Source organism: Vulpes vulpes, chromosome 12 (genome assembly GCF_048418805.1).
Source record: "Vulpes vulpes isolate BD-2025 chromosome 12, VulVul3, whole genome shotgun sequence".
In the NCBI taxonomy this organism is placed as follows: Eukaryota; Metazoa; Chordata; class Mammalia; order Carnivora; family Canidae; genus Vulpes; species Vulpes vulpes.
Genome location: NC_132791.1, coordinates 73507309 through 73526856, shown reverse-complemented (window position 1 = coordinate 73526856; position 19548 = coordinate 73507309). Strand labels below are relative to the sequence as shown.

The 19548-nt window shown below is 42.7% G+C and overlaps 1 protein-coding gene across 14 annotated transcripts in view; it reads left to right on the top strand.

Moving 5' to 3' along the window:
* The window catches only part of BTNL9 (butyrophilin like 9), a 79898-nt gene that overhangs the window by 40154 nt on the left and 20196 nt on the right, over nucleotides 1-19548 (top strand). For 9 of the 14 annotated variants that reach the window (XM_072728869.1, XM_072728870.1, XM_025988976.2 and 6 more), the window contains 6 exons: nucleotides 3205-3339; nucleotides 4890-5237; nucleotides 6529-6810; nucleotides 13800-13928; nucleotides 14128-14160; nucleotides 14461-14481. In XM_072728869.1, the coding sequence (XP_072584970.1) occupies nucleotides 3228-3339; nucleotides 4890-5237; nucleotides 6529-6810; nucleotides 13800-13928; nucleotides 14128-14160; nucleotides 14461-14481 (925 nt within the window). In that variant the 5' untranslated portion in view covers nucleotides 3205-3227. The remainder of the gene's footprint in view (nucleotides 1-3204; nucleotides 3340-4889; nucleotides 5238-6528; nucleotides 6811-13799; nucleotides 13929-14127; nucleotides 14161-14460; nucleotides 14482-19548) is intronic. The other 5 variants (XM_072728875.1, XM_072728873.1, XM_025988979.2 and 2 more) reach the window with 1 other exon arrangement.

Below are 19548 nucleotides of genomic sequence, written 5' to 3'. Positions count from 1 at the left end.
TTCTTCAGTGCATGTGAGATGCTGTCGGGGTGAGTGCTGTCATCTGTGGTCAGGTGTTCCCTAACTCGAGTCTTGTTCTGGATGATAGGAAAACAGGAGGTGAATCCAGCTCTGACACACAGCACAGCTGGTGAGGAATCTGTATCCGCACAGTGCAGAGCTTAGGAGAAACCCCTCTCCACCACCTCCTAGCTGTATGTGTGGGCAAATTGCCTAGCCTCCTGTGCCTCAGTTTCCTTGTCTGTAATTTGGACCTGTTCATGATAATAATAATAATAAATACTTCTAGTATAAGTAAGTGCTTGGCATATAGTAAGTGCTCAATACATATTAGTCTTTATTACTCTGGGCATAAGCACATGTAGGCCTGTGTGTATATGTATTTATGACCTCCTTCCCCTGCAACCTCCTCAGTGATAGAATTCACATAGCTGTATCACAATAGAAAACTGAGGTCCCACTAGTAATTCCAGGGTCTGAAATACACGGATTGTCCCCCAGGAGCCTCTTAGCCCAGGGAAGTGTGGTGTGTGCTCCTCCTGTGAGACACACCTGCCACCACCTGTGAGCCTGTCTAATGTTCTGTCACTGTGTGGTAGGAGAACCCAACTTACCATCTAACACAAGTCTTGACTAAATCTTCAAAATCTGACTTATCTAAATAGATTCATAAATGCCCTCTGAGCCCCTCTTGTGTTGAAAAGTACTAACTGGTGCTGATATACCATCACGGCTTTTGCCTTCATGGGGCTCTATCTTGAAAGTCCAGAAGAAAATGCCGAGACATAAAAGAGAAGAGAAGGAAACAGGGAGAAGGAGAGAAAATGCAGAGCCAGGTGGTCTTCCTGCTCTGGAGTCCTTTGCTGCCAGTTTCTTGTCATCAGGCAAGAGAGGCTGGACTGTCTTCTCAGAGCCTGGAACTTGATGATATGTCATTTGCAAATATCTTCTCCGATTCTGTTGGTTGTCTTTTAGTTTTGTTGACTGTTTCTTTTGCAGAAGCTTTTGCTCTTGATGAAGTCCCAATAATTCATTTTTGCTTTTGTTTCCCTTGCCTTCATAGATGTATTTTGCAAGAAGTTGCTGTGGCCAAGTTCAAAAAGGGTGTTGCCTGTGCTCTCCTCTAGGATTTTGATGGATTCTTGTCTCACATTTAGATCCTTCATCCATTTTGAGTTGATCTTTGTGTATGGTATAAGAGAATGGTCTAGTTTCATTCTTCTGCACATGGCTGTCCAATTTTCCCAGAACAATTTATTGAAGAGACTGTCCTTTTCCCAGTGGATAGTCTTTCCTGCTTTGTCAAAGATTCGTTGACCATAGGGTTGAGGGCCCACTTCTGGGTTGTCTATTCTGTTCCATTGATCTATGTGTCTGTTTTTTTTATTTATAAATTTATTTTTTATTGGTGTTCAATTTGCCAACATATAGAATAACACCCAGTGCTCATCCCGTCAGGGCGCTACCCCTGCATCCCACTCAGTTTTTCTCCTTTTCACTTTATTCCCTTTCACTATTTTTTATATTTCCCAAATGAATGAGACCATATAATGTTTGTCCTTCTCCAATTGACTTATTTCACTCAGCATAATACCCTCCAGTTCCATCCACGTCTGTTTTTAAGATTTGTCTGGAATCAGAAAAGACCCCGAATAGCCAGGGTAATATTAAAAAAGAAAACCATAGCTGGGGGCATCCCAGCAACTTTTAAAGTCTTTCATCATGAGAAATATCAGAAAGGGAGACAGAACATGAAAGACTCCTAACTCTGGGAAACGAACTAGGGGTGGTGGAAGGGGAGGAGGGCGGGCGGTTGGGGTGACTGGGTGATGGCACTGAGGTGGGCACTGACGGGATGAACACTGGGTGTTATTCTATATGTTGGCAAATTGAACACCAATAAAAAATAAATTAAAAAAATAGAATTATATACATTTTTGAGGTAATAGAGAGCTTGCTCATCTTCACTGAATAAAATAGATTAACCTGAAAAAAAAAGTCTTTCGTCTACACCCTGGCGATGCTGTTGCTGTGTGGATAGGACTTTGCAGCCACAGGACACCAAGAACATGTTTTTAGGAAGAGGAGAATGAAGGAAAAGGGTGAGGTGGCAGAAGAAGGGAGAAGAGGAGACTGGGGGTTGAAGAAATCTGCCTTCCCCCCTGTGGGTGCTATGATGGAGAGAAAGGGGAAGTGTGCAGTCTCTAAAAGAAGATGGAAAGCATGTTTGGAAGGTGGAGGCAGAGGCAGAAGGTACTGTTTTTTATTGATTAAAGAGCACCTAGCCAACCTATGGAAGGCTTAATGACCTCCTGAATTGGCACCAGTTTCTTCCATTGCTTGGGCAAAGAAATCGAGGTTCAGTCAGTTATAGAATCTGTCTAAAGTCCCAGTACCAAACAGAGGAGAAATGTGGAGAGGCTTGAATGTACCTCAAGACATATGCACTGCCCATGCTCACCGGCTATCAGTCTGTGAGATGTTACCACAGGTCCCAAGGGGGTTTCAGGATTGAAAGGGGACGGTCCTTGCCTATGCCAGGGCTGGGTCAAATGGACCACGAATGGGGATATAGCTAGATGGGACAACTCTGTTAATGTGGCCTAGAAGAAACAGTCTTGCAGGGAGAGGGACAGACCCTAGATGACCTCTTGGAGGCTCCACCTGAGGTTTCAGGCCTAGAGGAAGGTGTTTCAGCTGTGGTTGGAGCTGGCAAGCTGCTTGCTGCCAGGCAAGCATCCTCCTTCTGAAAGATCAGATCTCTGTGTGCATTCCTCTGTTTGTGAACTTCATGTTCTAGGCCAAAGGGAAGTGGAGCAGGGAGAACAAAAATGCCTCTGAGAGTCCTTATAGATTTCCTTTTGTTTGGGAAAAGTCACTTAATCTCAGCTGAGCTCACACACAATGTGTGGATCTATTCCTGGCTCTAAACAATGCAAAGTTAAGAAGCTGCTTCCTCTGGGACCCTTTGGCCTTGTACCCTTGGAGCTCCATGAGTCCAAGCAAGGTCAGACACACCGCTAGCAGTGACACCTGATAAAATTAGATGCAGCTCTCACATCTGGCTATAGTTTAAAAGAAGCCAAGCCCTGGGATTGGCAAGAACTATTATTTTAAAAAATTGAAGCAGCACAGACATTGGGCCTGCTGGGCTGTGTTCCAGCTCTCCTGCATCCATTCCAGCATCTCTCTGTTCCTTTCTAGGTGGCCTCCACCACTGAGAAGAAATGATGTATTTCCCAGTCTTCCTGGACCTCTCCCAGCAAGTTCCTGTGCTAAGTGGTGTCTTTTTCCTCACCCATCTGATTCTTCTCCTCCAGCCTGTAGAGCTGAACTCAGGTAGTATGTCAAACCTGTGGCCCAGCCAGCCAGTCCATGAGCACCTCAGCTTCTGCCCGCCTGCCTCTCAGGTGCTCCCAAGCTGAGATCCACAGTCTACCAGGCTATATCAGATGCTCCACTCCCACATATAAGCTTCAGCTTCTGAAGTGCAGGAAGGATCTCAGGCTTAACTTCTCTCATGAAAGAAGCAACCAACAGAGAGTATAAACTAATTAGGCAGATGCAATTCTCTGATTCCCTGTGCTGGAAACTAGGGAAACCAAAATGACCAGGTACATCCCAGGTCCTCAAAAAGGTCAAGAGAGCTTTTATGTAATGACATAAAAGCTTTTCAGCTATATGACTGCAAGATAAACATTAATCAGAGATGTGTGATTGCAACTAAGAGAGAAATTTATTTTTTTTCCAAAAAGCCAAGAACCCTAGAGAGGAAGTACTGCTTGAGTAGGCCCCTGAAGGATATTTAATTTCCAAGAAGATGACAGATGGAGGGTAAACTGAGGCAGGCCATACCCCAGGAAGAGGGCCAGGCATCAAGTATAAGGGAAGAAGCAGCTTGAGACAACCTGAAAACAGAAGCTAGTAAGGAGGGTATTGGGGCTATACCCAGTGGGCAATAAGGTATTTCAAATGGAGTGAACAAAAGCAAAAGAACCACTATGTTCTATAAGCAAAGTGAAGTATAGGAGGGATCCATGAAGAGGGAGCTTTGGGAGTAAGTTTTAGTTGAGCTTCAAAGGAAGAAAAGGAGGTACAAGAAAAGACGAAGCCATAAATTAAAGTGAGGGCAACTTGAATGGCATGAATAAACAACACATGCAAAGGGACTGCAACAGGAATAGTAACTCATGGGAATTGAAGAAAACAGGGAGTAGAGGAGCCATGGAGCCATGTTTTAAGAGGCACCATTTAAGAGGATTATCAAATAGAAAATCTTAATCAAAATCTTGAAGAAAAGATTTAGCCTTCAGATAGGAAAACACATGAAGCAAGGAGCCCCCACAGATTATATTAATACCCTTTGTTATTACAGAAGCTATACATGTGCATTATAAAAAATTAGAAAATCAGACAAGGAAAAAACAAGAAAATATTTATTCCCATCATGCAGAAATTACCTCCATCAACCATTCAGTACATCTCATTTTGGATCTTTTTTCCTACATATGTTTTTATGCAAATATGTCATTTTTTAATCAAATAAGAGAATAATAGTATACATATTTTTTAACTTGGTTTTTTGGTCAAAGACTCCTTTTCACTTAATGTCCTGGCTATATTTACATAACTGTCTCCAAAAGGACATTTGCAGCTGGTTGGTTCAAACTAATTACTAGTCCAGCACCACACATTGTATCTGGTTGTAATATCCTTTGTGTATATTTAAATCTGGCATATTCATGACAACTACTTGAGACAGTTGTCCTGTAAAGTGTCTTTCATCATTTGAATGGTTTACTGTAGATTCCTGAGCAGTAAAGGTATGTGATAAAAATGTACTTTTGAAGAGAGCTGATGTTGGCTGTCATTCTGGTTTCTCATCCTAGAGGAGGTCAAGGTCATAGGCCCTGGGGAACCCATCCTGGCACTTGTAGGGGAAGAGGTGGAGTTCTCATGCTACCTGTCACCATACTTGGATGCCGAGGATATGGAGATCCGCTGGTTCCGGAGTCAGACCTCTGATGTGGTGCACCTGTACCGTGGTAGGCAGGAGCTCCACAGCCAGCAAATGGTGCAGTTCCATAACAGGACCAAACTCATCAAGGATTTTATCATGGATGGTATGGTAAACCTAAAGCTCCATGGTATCATTCCTGCTGATGAGGGCCTGTATGGGTGCCGTTTCCTCTCCACCAACTTCTCCAGGGAAGCGATCTGGGAGCTAGAGGTAGCAGGTAAGTGACTTGGCGAAAGTGATAGAGAAAAGTGCCCATTTGGACACAGCTGCTTTGCTCAATAGTAGACAGAGAAAGGGAAAACACATATAATTAAAAAAAAAACTATTTTCCTTTTTAGGAAAATTTGTTACAAAATGAATAAAATAAATGTTCCAAAAAAGATACACAAATGACACATACTACCTTTTTAAACATATAAAAAGATGATTATCCTTACCCATCATGAAAGAAAAGCAAATTAAAGCTACACTGGGATGGATTTTCTTTTACCTCTGAGACTGGCAAAAATTCAACAGGTTGAGCATACACACTTGGTAGAGCCGTGGGGAAGAAGAAATCTGTACCCTGGAACTCAAAGCAAAACTCCAGTGCATGGGAATTTGGCAGCAGCTAACAGCACTGCCTGTACATCTGCTCTTTGAACTGCAACCCCACTTCTAGGAGTTTACCTGAAGATAAGCCTCCTATAGCTCCAATATGAAAAAAGTGTACATATAAGTTTAATCATCACAGCATCATTTGTAATTATACAACAGTGCTTTATCTAAGCAAAAGTGTTGAGTATGGTCCATCACACAATGGACTGATCCACTCTATGAACCTGAAAAAAATGAAGAGGAGCTCTAGGAAGTGATGTAGAGTGATTTCTAGGATATTGGTAAGAGATAAAAGCAAGATGCAAAATAGGTTGTATAGTATGTAAACTTTTGTGTAAGAAAGAAGAAACATTGCACAAAAAGAACACAGGAAGGGATACACTAGGAACTAATTAAATTGGTTACTTAAGGGAGAGGAGGGAGCATTGGATGGACAAAGGTTTCATTATGGCTGTTTAAACATATCAATGTTTTGCATATTCAAAATGTGAAGTTAGCTCCACAGGATGGGAAGATGCAGGAGTGTGTATGATACAGGCACCTAAACTATGGTGGGATTCAAGAGAGACAGAGGACAATCTATGGAAATTTGGAGTGGGATTTTTCTTTACTTCAGGGGACTGTCTCTTGCATAATATGACTAAATGCCAGTAGCCCTTCTGGCCAAATGGCCCCCCACAGTATTTCCAAATGTCCCTTGGGGTACTGCTGTCCACATGTCCCACATGCCACCACCAATTTAGACTGCCATTTATTGTCCACAGTTGAGGGCTGTGAACCCACATGGGTGTTAAAAGCAGTCACAGTTTATGATACCTTATAATGACTGCAGACATTGCACAGTGGCATGAACTTCATGTACAACTTCTGGGAGGGAGCCTGATCTTTCCCACTCTTCCTGCCTCTCTCAGGACTTGGCTCAGACCCTCACATCTCCCTTGAGGGCTTCAAGGAGGGAGGCATTCAGCTGAGGTGCAGCTCCAGTGGCTGGTACCCAAAACCCCAGGCACAGTGGAAAGATCATAAAGGACAGTGCCTGTCTCCAGAGATGGAAGCCATTGTCCAGGATACCCAGAGCCTGTTCAATCTGGAAACATCCGTGGTTGTCCAAGGGGATGCCCACAACAATGTGTCTTGCTCCATCCAGAACTCCTTCCTGATCCAGAAGAAAGAGTTCACCATCCAGATAGCAGGTTAGTGGATGCTGACTAACTCTAATTTTCCTGCTCACCATGTGCTCCATGTGCATTGTTCCAAAGGCCATCTAAAGGAGCACAATGGTACTGGGGCCCGGTTGTCTCTGGGGTGGACTGACCTTGATACTTGAAAAGTCAGCGCTTTGGATATCAGGAAACTACTAAGAGTACAACAGCTTACCTCTCACCCAAACAGTATGCTGGGGAAGCCCCAGGGAATCATCATTATGCACCAAAGTTTTTGCCCTAAAAACCCAGAAACTACTCATTAGAGATCATAATGAGAGCTCATATGCTCCTAATTTCATCCCTCAAATGATAGGTGTAAATATCTACAATGTGCCCCAAACTCTTGCCTTAAGGTTCACATTCCTGTGGTGAAAATACAAACAAAAGAGTGAATTATAAGGTTAGAAGACATTAGGTGCTGTACAGAAAAATAAAGCAGGGAAGGGTGCTAAGGTGTTGTGCGGTGCACATGTAGCTTTAAAAGTAGTAGGTTAGGGAAGAAGATAGGCAGTGAATTGAAGGGTGAAGCCATTATCTAGGACCAAAGTCTTATTATGAGGGTTTAATGATTTAAAACCAGTTGTTTTGGGATCCCTGGGTGGCGCAGCGGTTTGGCGCCTGCCTTTGGCCCAGGGCGTGATCCTGGAGACCCGGGATTGAGTCCCACGTCGGGCTCCTGGTGCATGGAGCCTGCTTCTCCCTCTGCCTGTGTCTCTGCCTCTCTCTCTCTCTCTCTGTGACTATCATAAATGAATAAATAAAAAATAAAACCAGTTGTTTTAAGTCTTGAGGAAAAACCCAACCTATGGGCCATACTTCATATTGGTAAAAATCTATAACTTTATTACAGTTGACCTTTGAACAATTCAGGGGGTTAAGGGTGCTGACCAACCTCAGCCCTGCATGTTTGAAAATCCACATATAACTTTTGACTCCCCAAAATTTAACTACTAATAAATAATATATGTTGACTGTTAATATAAGTAGAAGCTTAACACAGATTTTTGTATGTTATATGTATTACATGCTGTATTCTTACAATCAGGTAAACTAGAGATAAGAGAATGTTATTAAAAAGAAAAAAACAGGGATGCCTGGGTGGCTCAGCGGTTAAGCGCCTTCCTTCTGCCCATCTGCCCAGGGCATGATCCTGGAGTCCCAGGATTGAGTCCCACATCAGGCTCCCTGCATGGAGCCTGCTTCTCTCTCTGCCTGTGTCTCTGCCTCTCTCTCTCTCTCTCTCTCTCTCTCTCTCTCTCTCTCTCTCATGAATAAGTAAATAAAAATCTTTAAAAAAGAAAAAACATAAGGAGCTTGAGGAAATGGTGAAGTAGGAAGATCCTAAGCTCACTTTGTCCCATGTTCACAGCTAGATATCATCCACATCCAGAAAGGCAGAGGGACGATGCATGCATGGAGAAGGCAGAAAAATGGGCCCTCACACCAAGGAGTTTCCACCGGGAAGACTATTTCCCATAATGTTTGTCATTAAAAACTAAATAGAGTGCATTCTGTGAGTTTGTAAAAATAATAGGATTTGGAGCCTGGAGCTTTATTTTTTTATCTTTTATTTTTAAAAAGATTTTATTTATTTATTCATGAGAGACACAGAGAAAGAGGCAGAGACACAGGCAGAGAGAGAAGCAAGGTCCTCACAGGAAGCCCAGTGAGGGACTCGATCCCAGGACTCCAGGATCATGTCCTGAGCCAAAGGTAGATGCCCCTGGAGCCTAGAGCTTTAAAAGTCAGCTGACTCAGCACTGGGTAAGTTGGCAGTGCAAGTGACAGGTGGGTCACTGCCTTTAAAGAGACGGCAGCCTGCACAGAGAGGCAACATAGAAAAGGCACTGAGGGGGGCACTTGACGGGATGAGCACTGGGTGTTATTCTGTATGTTTCCAAATTGAACACCAATAAAAAATACATTTATTATTTAAAAAAAGAAAGAAAAGGCAGTTTAACAAAGCTGGGGTAAATGGGAGTCATATCTATTTATACTGATTTCAGAGAGTGTTGGGGGACTTCTCTAAAAATAAGGGAGCTGGCAGGCACTATTTCCCACCCCCAATCCCAGCATGAACACAGAGCCAGGTGCTGGAGTAGGACTGCACAGACACACAGTCTCAACCCAGAGCTCAAGGCAAATTTTGTTAAAGCTTAACATGCACCCTGCCCAGCCAACAGATGCATAACTGCCACAAGACACCATGCCAGGCTGCAGTGCAGTGCCCAGCCATGCATCACCAGCCATCATCACATGCCAGGCCCAGCTGCACCCAGCCATCATTGAGCATTGTCACCAGCCTTGTACCCCCAACCAGTCTGGCAAGAGCCCCCAGCCACCATAGTGCTTTAGGGGATCTGGCATTGGACTAGTGGCCCAATGCAAATATTGCTAATACCACCACCACTCCCATGTTCCCCAGTGGGTACATCCGCTCAGAACTAGCATGCCTGGGTTCCACTAACATCACAGAGAGCAAGCACAACCACAACAGGAAGAGAGTGAGGGTAGAGAACTACATTGAAAAGATAGTGATTCAAACACAACAGCAAGGCATAAGTGAAACACGTAGTATGTTTCCCTGAAGTGCCAGTTCCTGGGAAATGGGGGACACTCTATTGCAGGGCACTCTAGGACCTACTCTTCATAAAGCACTACTTTCAATAGCAGAAAACTTTCTGGAAGTAAGAGATAAAAGCAAGATGCAAAAGAGGTTGTATAATATGTAAACTTTTGTGTAAGAAAGAAGAAACATTGCACAAAAAAGCAGTACTTTCAATAGCAGAAAAATTTCTTAACAGACAGAAATAGACACAGAGAGGGAGATAAAACGAAGAGACAGAAATTTATCACAATGAAAGAATGAGATAAGGCCAGGGAAGAGATCTAAGTGAAACAGATAAAAGTAACATGCATGATGCAGAATTTAAAGCAATGATCATAAGGAGACTTACTGGACTTCAGAAAAGACTGGAGGACATGAATGAAGCACTTAACACAGAGATAAGGAAAAACATAGCAGAGGGCACAATAAATGAAACCAAAACATGCTTGATGAGAACAGCAAGCATGAAGAAGCAGAGGAATGAAGTAGTGACCTAGAAGATAAGAGTAATGGAAAGCAACAAGGTGAACACGAGAGAAGAAAAATGAATGAGAAAAAAAAAGAAAAAAAATGAGAATAGACTTACGGAACTCAATGACTCCATCAAACTTAGTAACTTCATATTATATGAGTCTCAGAAGAAGAGAGAGAAAAAAGGTGGCACAAAATTTATTTGAAGAAATAATTCCTAAAAACGTCCCTAAGCTGGGAAAATAAACAGATATCCAGACCCAGGAGGTACAGAGGACTCCATCAAAATCAACAAAAGGAGACCCACATTAAGAAATATTGTAATTATTTTTTTAAATTTATTTATTCATGATAGACAGAGAAAGAGAGAGAGAGAGAGAGAGAGAGAGAGAGAGAGGCAGAGACACAGGAGGAGGTAGAAGCAGGCTCCATGCTGGGAGCCCGACATGGGACCCAATCCCAGGACTCCAGGATCGCGCCCTGGGCCAAAGGCAGGCGCTAAACCGCTGAGCCACCCAGGGATCCCCAAAATACTGTAATTAAATTCCCAAATATACTGATAAAGAAAAAAATCTTTAAGGCAACAAGATAAAAGAAGTCAGTAACTTACAAAGGAGCCATTAGGTTAGCAAGAGATTTTTCAACAGAAACTTTATAAGCCAGAATGGAATGACATGATATATTCAAAGTGCTGAACGGGAAAAATCTTCAGGAAAGAATACACTATCTAGCAAAGCTACATTCAGAATAGGAGAGATAAGGAGTTTCCCAGGCAAACAAAAACTAGAGGAGTTCAGGACCATTAAACTGGCTTTGCAAGAAATATTAAAAGGGTCTTTACATGGAAAGAAGAGACCAAAAGTCACAGTACAAAGATGGGGGGAAATGCAGCAAAAATAATCTATAAGGAAACTTACAAAAAAATGTGAAATTTTTTCTTTTCCTTACTTTTATTTATTCATTTATTTTTATTGCAGTTTGATTTGCCACCATATAGTATAACACCCAGTGCTCATCCCGTCAAGTGCCCTCCTCAGTGCCAGTCACCCAGTCACCCCATCTGCCCGCCTACCTCCCTTTCCACTACCCTTTGTTCATTTCCCAGAGTTAGCAGTCCCTCATGCTTTGTCACCCTCTCTGATTTTTCCCACTCATTTTCCCTCTTTTCCCCTATAATCCCTTTCACTATTTTTTATATCCCTCCTATGAGTGAAGCTATATGATTATTGTCCTTCCCCAATTGACTTATTTCACTCAGCGTAATACCCTCCAGTTCCATCCACGTTGAAGCAAATGGTGGGTATTCATCCTTTCTGATGGCTGAATAATATTCCATTGTATATATAAACCACATCTTCTTTATCTATTCATTTTTCGATGGATTCCGAGGCTCCTTCCACAGCTTGGCTATTGTGGACATTGCTGCTATAAACATTGGGGTGCAGGTGTCCCGGCATTTCACTACATCTGTATCTTTGGGGTAAATCCCCAGCAGTGCAATTACTGGTTTATAGGGAAGCTATAACTTCTTGAGGAATCTCCACGCAGTTTTCCAAAGTGGCTGCATCAGTTTTCATTCCCACCAACAGTGCAAGAAGGTTCCCCTTTCTCCGCATCCTCTCCAACATTTGTTGTTTCTTGTCTTGTTAATTTTCACCATTCTCACTGGTGTGAGGTGGTATCTCATTGTGGTTTTGACTTGTATTTCCCTGATGGCAAGTGATGCAGAGCATTTTCTCATGTGCTTGACTTATAGGTCTGAGCTCTGCAAATCATGTGTAGTGAGGGACCAATCTCTGTGGCCCAATACTTTTGTACAAGACAATAAAAATGCACTACTAGAAAAACTAATTTGCAAACCACAAAAACATATAAAGCTAACTGAAATTAGCCATACACCAAAGGGCAAATATTGTTTGATTCACTTACAGGGAGGTACCTAGAGTATTCAAATTCATGAAGATGGAAAGTAGAATGGAAGTTGCCAGTTGCCAGAGAGTGGAGGGGGTGGGCAGGAAATGAGGAGTTAGTGTTAATTTCAGTTTGGGAAGACCAAAAGAGTTCTGGATATGGATGGTGATGATAATCCACAACAATGTGAAAGTAACTTAATGCCACTGAATTGTACCTTTAAAAATGGTTAAGATGGTGAATTTTGTCAAATATTTTACTGCAGTTAAAGAAGAAAAATGTATTTCTAAAAAGACCAGTGAGATAAAGCTGAGATAAAAATTATTTTTAAAATAATTATCTCCAACAGACACCAAATTATTGTTAAATTTCCACAAGATTTTATAAAGGGTTACTGTCTCTTTTTTTATAACTTATTTTATTTTTTTTATTTAAGTTCAATTTGCCAACATATAGTATAACATCCAGTGCTCCTCACATCATGTACCCTCCTTAATGACTGGCACCCAGCTACTCATTCTCCACCCTTCCACAACCCTGTGTTTGTTTCCCAGAGTCCCAGGTCTCTCACGGTTTTCCTCTCTAATTTTTCCCCTACTCAGTTTCCCTCCTTTCCTTTATGGTCCCTTTCACTATTTCTTATATTCCACATATGAGTGAAACCATATGATAATTGTCTTTCTCTGATGGACTTATTTCAAAACTTAGCATAATACTCTCCAGTTCTATCTACATCGAAGCAAATGGTGGGTATTCGTCCTTTCCGATGGCTGAATAATATTCCATTGTATATATCCATTGTACATATAGATCATATCTTCTTTATCCATCCATCTGTTGAAGGACATCGAGGCTCCTTCCACAGTTTGGCTATTGTGGACATTGCTGCTATAAACATTGGGGTGCAGGTGTCCTGGGGTTTCACTGCATCTGTATCTTTGAGGTAAATACCCAGTAGTGCAATTGCTGGGTCATAGGGTAGCTCTATTTTTAACTTCTTGAGGAGCTGCCATACTATTTTCCAGAGTGGCTACACCAGCTTGCATTTCCACCAGGGTAAAAGTGTTCCCCTTTCTCCACATCCTCACCACATTTGTTACTTCCTGTCTTGTTAATTTAATTTTATTTTTTTTTTAATTTTTATTTATTATTTATGATAGTCACACAGAGAGAGAGAGAGAGGCAGAGACACAGGCAGAGGGAGAAGCAGGCTCCATGCACCAGGAGCCCGACGTGGGATTCGATCCCGGGTTTCCAGGATCGTGCCCTGGGCCAAAGGCAGGCGCCAAACCGCTGCGCTACCCAGGGATCCCTGTCTTGTTAATTTTAGCCATTCTCACCGGTGTAAAGTGGTTTTGATTTGTATTTCTACAGGGTTACTTTCCATCTTGCATGTATCTCTTTGCCTACTACCCCTGGCAGAGGTGGCCTGGGCCACTGCCTGCCTGAGGGCAAAGTCTCCCCAGTGAGTCTGGAGAGGACAAGAGGGAACTGGCAGTTAGGGTATGGGTGGTTTCTGCTAACAATTCTTCCAAAGGGTGATGAGAAGTATAAGCAAATGTCTGCAAGAACAATGACTTGTGGGTTTGACCGTGGAGATAGCAATAATTCACCGGCTTTTGGATACCAACACCTTGGACCTCCTGTTCTTCAGAAATAGGGCAATTATAGAGAGAAGTTTAGGGCGGGCAGGGCCATGGTCAAAAGCTGGGGGAGAGGGTGGGGGTTCCTTCCACGTCCTTCAGTTTGCATTTTCCATTTCTGCTAAGCGAGTTCAAGTCCGCTACCATTCCTCAGGCTCCTACCTGGGAAGGGCGCGCAGTGCGGCCGCTCTCATGCCCATTTTACGGATTGCTATGGTGCTGCCCAGGAGGCTTAACGCCTGCCACCTTGGAATGATTTCCGGGACGCTGGGTCCAGAATAGGCTTATCACTTAGTGTTTAGTGGCGCCTAAAGTGAAGCAACTCCCTGTGAGGTATTTTCCAGACGTATTTTTACCCGGAAACTCCCCTTGGAAGAGGGCTTTCCTCGGGATTCTGGTGGGCCTGTCGCTCCTCCTGGCTCTCCTCGTGACTCTGGCGCTGTACTTCTTTCAGAAGCAACGGAGGTCCCAAGGTACAGGGCCAGCTGGTGGGGGGGGGGGGGGGCAGGTGGTCTCCCGCCTGGCGCCGGCTTTGCTTGGAGGAAGGCGCTGGAGGCGGGCGCGGGGGTAGCTCCGAGGCGACCTCCTGCGGGAACGCGGAGCTGGGTGGGACACCGGGAGGAGAGGCGATCGCTTACCGTCACGCACGCTCTCCTCCCTTGGTTCTTCCAGAAAAACTGAAGGAGCAGGCTGACAAGGACAAAGGTAAGCAGGGGAAAAGGCCCACTCTTTGCCCGCTTCCCCAAGTAGCAGAAAGTGGTGCGGGGAGGAGAACTTTGCTGGGTACTTCAGACCCGGGCGCTTGGAAGGGGGACAGAAACTCCGTGTGCTGGAGATTTGCTTTGCAGCTTCCCCTGCCACCGAGCGCTCTCGGTAAGCACCAGCGCACGCGGTCTGTCCAGGTTCTCCAGAGCGCACGAGGGCCCAGTCTGTGCACTTTGGAGGAAGTGAGGCCTCAGCGTTCATCAAATGAGATTTTTCCTTTTTTCTTCGTTTCTTTTCCAGAGATACTCACAGCGAACTTGGGTAAGTTCTGGGTGCCACGCCCACAGTTCTGGCTGCGGACTAGCGGGGTAACCCAATGAGTGAGCTGTGGAAGGTGTTCAGTAGGTTTAGGCTCCCAGTGGAGAGGATGGCAACAATCTAATTCTAGATCCATCCGTGTGCACTTCCCATCTCTCCACTCCCACATGACTCATCTGCAGCTGAGGACTGACTTCAGACCCTCAGACAAACCCTGCCTGCCCCTTTCCTGCAAATTATACAATTTGTTTACGGTTCCACCATTATACGTTTTACTCCCACTGGTTCGTCTTCCTAGGTATCTTTCTCTCTTTCTAAAACGATTTTATTTGAGAGAGAGAGAGCACAAGCGGGGATAGTGGCAGAGGGAGAGGGAGAAGCAGGCTCCCCACTGAGCAGGAAGCCCACTGTCCCAGGGCTCCATCCCAGGACCCTGGGAGCATGACTTGAGCCTAAGGCAGGCACTTAACCCACTGAGCCACCCAAGAGCCCCCGTCTTTCCCTTTTTAATTCAAATGCCACTGCGAAGGAAGGTACCTTTAACTTGCACCAAAGTATGACTAATTTTTCAGGTTCACTTTTCTCCCAGGGGGACTCAAGACCTTGAAACCATGGGCTGTGTGTGTCTGTACAGAGGAGGGGACAGTAAATCCAAAGGAAGAGTAGCATGGAGGAAAAGGCTACCAAGGGGGCAGGTGGGGTGGGGAAGACCTCAAGAACCACTTCGTATGTCCCAGTAAACGTCCAGAAGAAATTATGAGATTAGAGAAGCTTGGCTTGTAGTCCACTTAATCTTGTGGAAGGTCAACTATAATAAGTAATTAACACCATAGTCTGAATTATTGTACAGCGTTGCCTTTCCCAGGAGACAGTACCTTTTTAAAAAGTGTTTAATTCCAGTTAGTTGACATACAGTGTTATTTTAGTTTCAGGTGTACAATACAGTGATTCAACACTTCCATATATCACCCTATGCTCATACAGACAAGTGCTCTCCTTAATCCCCATCACATCTTTAACCCACACACCCACTGGTAACCATCACTTTGTTCTTGATAATTAAGCATTTTTCTTGGTTTGTCGTTTTTTTTTTTTTTTTCTGTGCAAACCTAGATTTTATTTTTATTTATTTATTTTTAATTAAAATTTTTATTGGAATTCAATTTGCCAACATATAGCATATCACCCAGTGCTCATCCTGTCAAGCGCCCCACTCAGTGCCCGCCACCCAGCCTCCCCAACCCCCGGCCCACCTCCCCTTCCACTACCCCTTGTTCATTTCCCAGAGTTAGGAGTCTCTCATGTTTTGTCATCCTCACTGATATTTTCACTCATTTTCTCTCCTTTCCCCTTTATTCCCTTTCACTATTTTTTATATTCCCCAAATGAATAAGACCATATAATGTTTGTCCTTCTCCTTGTCCTTATTTCACTCAGCATAATAACCTTGGTTTGTCTTTCTATTTCCCTTCGCTTGTTTTGTTTCTTAAATTCCACATATGAGTGAAATCATATGATATTTGTCTTTCTCTGACTGATGTTGCTTCTTGTGTTGTCGATTTTAGCCATTATGAGGTATGAGGTATCTCATTGTAGATTTGAGATATCTCATTGTAGATTTGCACTTCCTGGATGATAAGTGATGATGAGCATATTTTCATGTGTCTGTTGGCCATTTGTATGTCTTCTTTGGAAAAATGGGGGATTTTTTTTCTTCTGCCCATTTTTAAATTGAATTATTCGTTTTTTGGGTGTTGAATTTTTTAAAAATATTTTATTTATTTATTCATGAGAGACACAGACTGAGAGAGAGAGAGACAGAGACACAGGCAGAGGGAGAAGCAGGCTCCATGCAGGGAGCCCGATGTGGGACTTGATCCCGGGTCTCCAGGACCACACCCTGGACCGAAGGCGGCGCTAAACAGCTGAGCCACCCAGGGATCCCCTGGGTGTTGAATTTTTTTAAGTACTTTCTGGATTTTGGATACTAACCCTTTATCAGATATGTCACTTGCAAATATCTTCTCCCATTCTGTCATCTTTTAGTTTTTTTTATTGTCTCCTTTGCTGTGCAGATGCTTTTAATTTGATGAAGTCCCAATAGTTTGTTTTTGCTTTTGTTTACTTAGACTCAGGAGACGTATCTAGAAGAAGTTGCTACGGCCAATGTCAAAGAAGTTATTGGTGTGTTCTCCTCAAATGTTTCTATGGTTTCCTGACTCACTTTTAGTCTCTCATCCATTTTGAATTTACTTTTGTGTATGACTTAATAAAGTGGTCCAGTTTCATTCTTTTGCATGTTACTGTCCAGTTTTTGCAACACTATTTGTTGAAAATATTATCTTTTTTCCCATTGGATATTTTTTCCGGCTTTGTCAAAAATTAATAGACCATTAGCTGTGGGTTCATTTCTAGGCTCTCTATTGATTTCTGTGCCAGAACCAAACTGTCTTGATTACTCCAGGTTTGCTTTTCAGTTCCAACATAGCATTGGCTATTCACGGTCTTTTGTGTTTTTTTTTTTTTAACTTTCAATATCTGAATTTCTTTATCTATAAACTGGGAATCATACATTTTCTAATAGGTTTTTTTAATTCAAATGTATGAGGTTGTGTTTTATTTTTATTTTTATTTTTATTTTTATTTAATAAATTAATTTTTTATTGGTGTTCAATTTACCAATATACAGAATAACACCCAGTGCTCATCCCGTCAAGTGCCCCCCTCAGTGCCCATCACCGACTCACCCCTACCACCCGCCCTCCTCCCCTTCCCACACCCCTAGTTTGTATCCCAGAGTTAGGAGTCTTTATGTTCTGTCTCCCTTTCTGATATTCCCCACACATTTCTTCTCCCTTCCCTGATATTCCCTTTCACTGTTATTTATATTCCCCAAATGAATGAGAACATACACTGTCCCTCTCCAATTGACTTACTTCACTCAGCATAATACCCTCCAGTTCCATCCACGTTGAAGCAAATGGTGGGTATTTGTCGTTTCTAATGGCTGAGCAATATTCCATTGTATACACAAACGACATCTTCTTTATCCATTCATCTTTCAATGGACACCGAGGCTCCTTCCACTGTTTGGCTATTGTGGACATTGCCGCTAGAAACATCGGGGTGCAGGTGTCCCGGCATTTCATTGCATCTGAATCTTTGGGGTAAATCCCCAACAGTGCAATTGCTGGGTCATAGGGCAGGTCTATTTTTAACTCTTTGAGGAACCTCCACACAGTTTGCCAGAGTGGCTTTACCAGTTCACATTAGTACCAACAGTGTAATAGGTTTCTCCTTTCTCCACATACTCTCCAACATTTGTGGTTTCCTGCCTTGTTAATTTTCCCCATTCTCACTGGTGTCAGGTGGTATCTCATTGTGGTTTTGATTTGTATTTCCCTGATGGCAAGTGATGCAGAGCATTTTCTCATGTGCATGTTGGCCATGTCTATGTATTCCTCTGTGAGATTTCTCTTCATGTCTTTTGCCCATTTCATGATTGGATTGTTTCTTTGGTGTTGAGTTTAAGAAGTTCTTTATAGATCTTGGAAACTAGCCCTTTATCTGATACGTCATTTGCAAATATCTTCTCCCATTCTGTAGGTTGTCTTTTGGTTTTGTTGACTGTATCCTTTGCTGTGCAAAAGCTTCTTATCTTGATGAAGTCCCAATAGTTCATTTTTGCTTTTGTTTCTTTTGCCTTCTTGGATGTATCTTGCAAGAAATTACTGTGGCCAAGATCAAAAAGGGTGTTGCTTGTGTTCTTCTCTAGGATTTTGATGGAATCTTGTCTCACATTTAGGTCTTTCATCCATTTTGAGTTTATCTTTGTGTCTGGTGAAAGAGAGTGGTCTAGTTTCATTCTTCTGCATGTGGATGTCCAATTTTCCCAGCACCATCTATTGAAGAGACTTTCTTCCAGTGGATAGTCTTTCCTCCTTTATCGAATATTAGTTGGCCATAAAGTTGAGGGTCCACTTCTGGGTTCTCTATTCTGTTCCATTGATCTATGTGTCTGTTTTTGTGCCAGTACCACACTGTCTTGATGACCACAGCTTTGTAGTACAACCTGAAATCTGGCATTGTGATGCCCCCAGATATGGTTTTCTTTTTTTAAAATTCCCCTGGCTATTCGGGGTCTTTTCTGATTCCACACAAATCTTAAAATAATTTGTTCTAACTCTCTGAAGAAAGTCCATGGTATTTTGATAGGGATTGCATTAAACGTGTAAATTGCCCTGGGTAACATTGACATTTTCATAATATTAATTCTGCCAATCCATGAGCATGGAATATTTTTCCATCTCTTTGTGTCTTCCTCAATTTCTTTCAGAAGTGTTCTGTAGTTTTTAGGGTATAGGTCCTTTACCTCTTTGGTTAGGTTTATTCCTAGGTATCTTCTGCTTTTGGGTGCAATTGTAAATGGGATTGACTCCTTAATTTCCCTTTCTTCAGTCTCATTGTCAGTGTATAGAAATGCCATTGATTTCTGGGCATTGATTTTGTATCCTGCCACGCTACCAAATTGCTGTATGAGTTCTAGCAATCTTGGGGTGGAGGCTTTTGGGTTTTCTATGTAGAGTATCATGTCATTGGCGAAGAGGGAGAGTTTGACTTCTTCTTTGCCAATTTGAATGCCTTTAATGTCTTTTTGTTGTCTGATTGCTGAGGCGAGGACTTCCAGAACTATGTTGAACAGCAGTGGTGAGAGTGGACATCCCTGTCTTGTTCCCTATCTTACGGGAAAGGCTCCCAGTGCTTCCCCATTGAGAATGATATTTGCTGTGGGCTTTTCGTAAATGGCTTTTAAGATGTCGAGGAAAGTTCCCTCTATCCCAACACTCTGAAGGGTTTTGATCAGGAATGGATGCTGTATTTTGTCAAATGCTTTCTCTGCATCTAATGAGAGTATCATATGGTTCTTGGTTTTTCCCTTGCTGATATGATGAATCATATTGATGGTTTTACGAGTGTTGAACCAGCCTTGTGTCCCGGGGATAAATCCTACTTGGTCATGGTGAATAATTTTCTTAATGTACTGTTGGATCCAATTGGCTGGTATCTTGT